The 2,243-nt window shown below is 43.4% G+C and overlaps 1 protein-coding gene across 1 annotated transcript in view; it reads left to right on the top strand.

Moving 5' to 3' along the window:
- LOC117173542 (ribonuclease H1-like) overlaps window positions 1-728 on the top strand; it is an 866-nt gene extending 138 nt beyond the window's left edge. The window contains exon 2 of the mRNA XM_033362181.1: window positions 67-728. Within this exon, the coding sequence (XP_033218072.1) occupies window positions 67-728 (662 nt within the window). The remainder of the gene's footprint in view (window positions 1-66) is intronic.
- Window positions 729-2,243: the final 1,515 nt, after the last annotated feature.

The raw sequence follows: 2,243 nt of genomic DNA, 5'->3' as shown, positions 1-2,243 counted from the left end.
CCCCCCCCCCCCCCGCTTACGGTAGAGAAGCAACTAGCGAAACGTCATCCGGTAATGAATCCTCAGATGATGGTTCCGATGCTCCCGTATTCAGATCAAATTGCAGTGCTTTTCCGGAAGTGGAACTCAAACTTTCGGCCCATAAAATTTGGTTCCCTAGTAAAGGCGAACCTTCGTCCATAAGGACGGGATCCAAAACAAAATGTCTGGGGCAAGAAGTCGTAGATGTATATATTGACGGTGCCTGTTGCCACTACGGTAAAGGGGAATCCAAAGCTGCAATCGGGGTTTGGTTTGGAAAGGATCACCCTTTAAACTCGTCACAAAAGGCCGTCGACCGTCAAACGAACAATTTCGCAGAGATTCAGACTGCCACCTTGGCTACCATTAAGGCTCATGAAGCTGGAATTAAAAACCTTCGTTTCCATATCGACTTACAATTTCTGATAGATAGCATTACTAAATGGATTCTTAAATGGAAAGAAAATGGGTGGAAAACTGCTGAAAGAAAACCTATTATTAATAAAACAGAATTCGAAAAATTGAAGGAAGCTATCGGTCCCTTGAGCGTCGATTGGGCACATGTTTCTAGCCACAAGGGTATATTAGGCAACGAAATGGCTGATCGCCTAGCTAGAGCAGAAGCAGGGCAACCTGAAACAGACTTGGAAGCTGCCCAGGGGCCATTCCAAGAAGGCCTAGATTTAAACGAGAAACCTAGCTCTTAGGCCTACATAGTAGATGTTAGCCCTCGCCCAGGGGAAAGTGACGAAAGTGATGACAATATTGACTGCAGTTCAAATATAAAAAATCACACGTTAACTGCTCAACCATCAAGGTACTGGGATAATTATCAACTTCCTACTGCAATTTATGAAGAAGAATACGATCCCGAGCTTAGAAAATATCTAGACGCTATCGATCCCTGTGGAGAGTTTGACGATGACGAATTCTCTAACAGAATAGATTATTTTCTGAAGTCGTTTAGCAAGCTCACTGAAGAAGGCCAAGGTTCTAATAAAGTAGTCACATCCGAATCAGCGAAGGAAAATATTGAAACAAGCGAACTTCCCCTCTCTCTTGTTCAGGCGTCAACTGAACCAACTGAAAGGGCCAGAAGAAGTATGGTCCGCTTTAGCTATTGTTAGCCAACAACCCGCATGAATGCCGTTGTGTCCAACACCTCTAATGACTACTACACCTGCTGCCAAATCCACCCCTTACTTCAAGGGTCCGGGAACTCAGGATTATGACAGTCCAGCTTGAGATAAGGCGAAAATTCGACCGCGCCGGCTTCAAAGGTCAAAGGAGTTAGGGAATCACTCTGAATTATCTCAGAATTACAACCTTCAATCGAAACTAATCAACGTAGTAAAAGACGTCGAATCGCAAGCTCTAGTGATTTGTTAGGAATATTGCTTCCAAAAACGAAGTGGAAGAATTGCTTAACGACATATTCCGGGGTGGTGAAATTAAATTCACTCTATGTTACGGAAAACTGGAAGAACCCCCTGAAGGCATGCGTAGTAAAATAATTGAAGAATACCACGACAGTCTTATGGATGGACATAAAGGAGTCACGAAGACATATAGACGAATGAGGGAACGGTTCACGTGGCTGGGCATGCGTGATGATATTAACGAGTACATTCGAGGATATGAGAGCTGCTTAGAAAATAATTTTGTTGGGCAAAACACGGGAACCAATAGTTGGAACATACCGCAAACGAACGGGTCGTTGGAACGCAGACACAGAGTTTTAACAGACTATATAAAGAATTACGCCACTGATTACGACGACTGGGACCGATTACTGCCTTTTGCTATGTTTGCCTACAACACTTCGGTACATGAGGCAACAAACTTTACACCTTACGAATTAGTTTACGGGAGGATTGCGCGATTTCCGAGCGCTTTCCCATCTGACGAGCGTCTCGAAACCTACGGGTCAGATCTGAAAAACTTGATCAATGAATTAAATGAGATACGAAAAATTGCCGTGAGAAATATGATCAAGGTAAAAAAGCGTTCAAAAGAACACTATGATCAAAAAGCACGACCGTTAAATGCACGAATAGGTGTCAAAGTAGTGGCCTGTAAAGATGCTCGACAAAATAAGTTCGATAAGCGAAGGACCGGTACCCATTAAATTGTCGGTTTCACCGAAAAGAATGATGTAATTTTAGAATCCGAAAATGGTACGCGCTTCACCAAGCACGCGGAAAAGCTTTTGCGCGCTTTCT

The sequence above is a fragment of the Belonocnema kinseyi genome, chromosome 5 (genome assembly GCF_010883055.1).
Source record: "Belonocnema kinseyi isolate 2016_QV_RU_SX_M_011 chromosome 5, B_treatae_v1, whole genome shotgun sequence".
Classification (NCBI taxonomy): Eukaryota; Metazoa; Arthropoda; class Insecta; order Hymenoptera; family Cynipidae; genus Belonocnema; species Belonocnema kinseyi.
The sequence above is the reverse complement of the archived record's forward strand: the minus strand, read 5'-3'. Positions and strand labels throughout refer to the sequence as shown.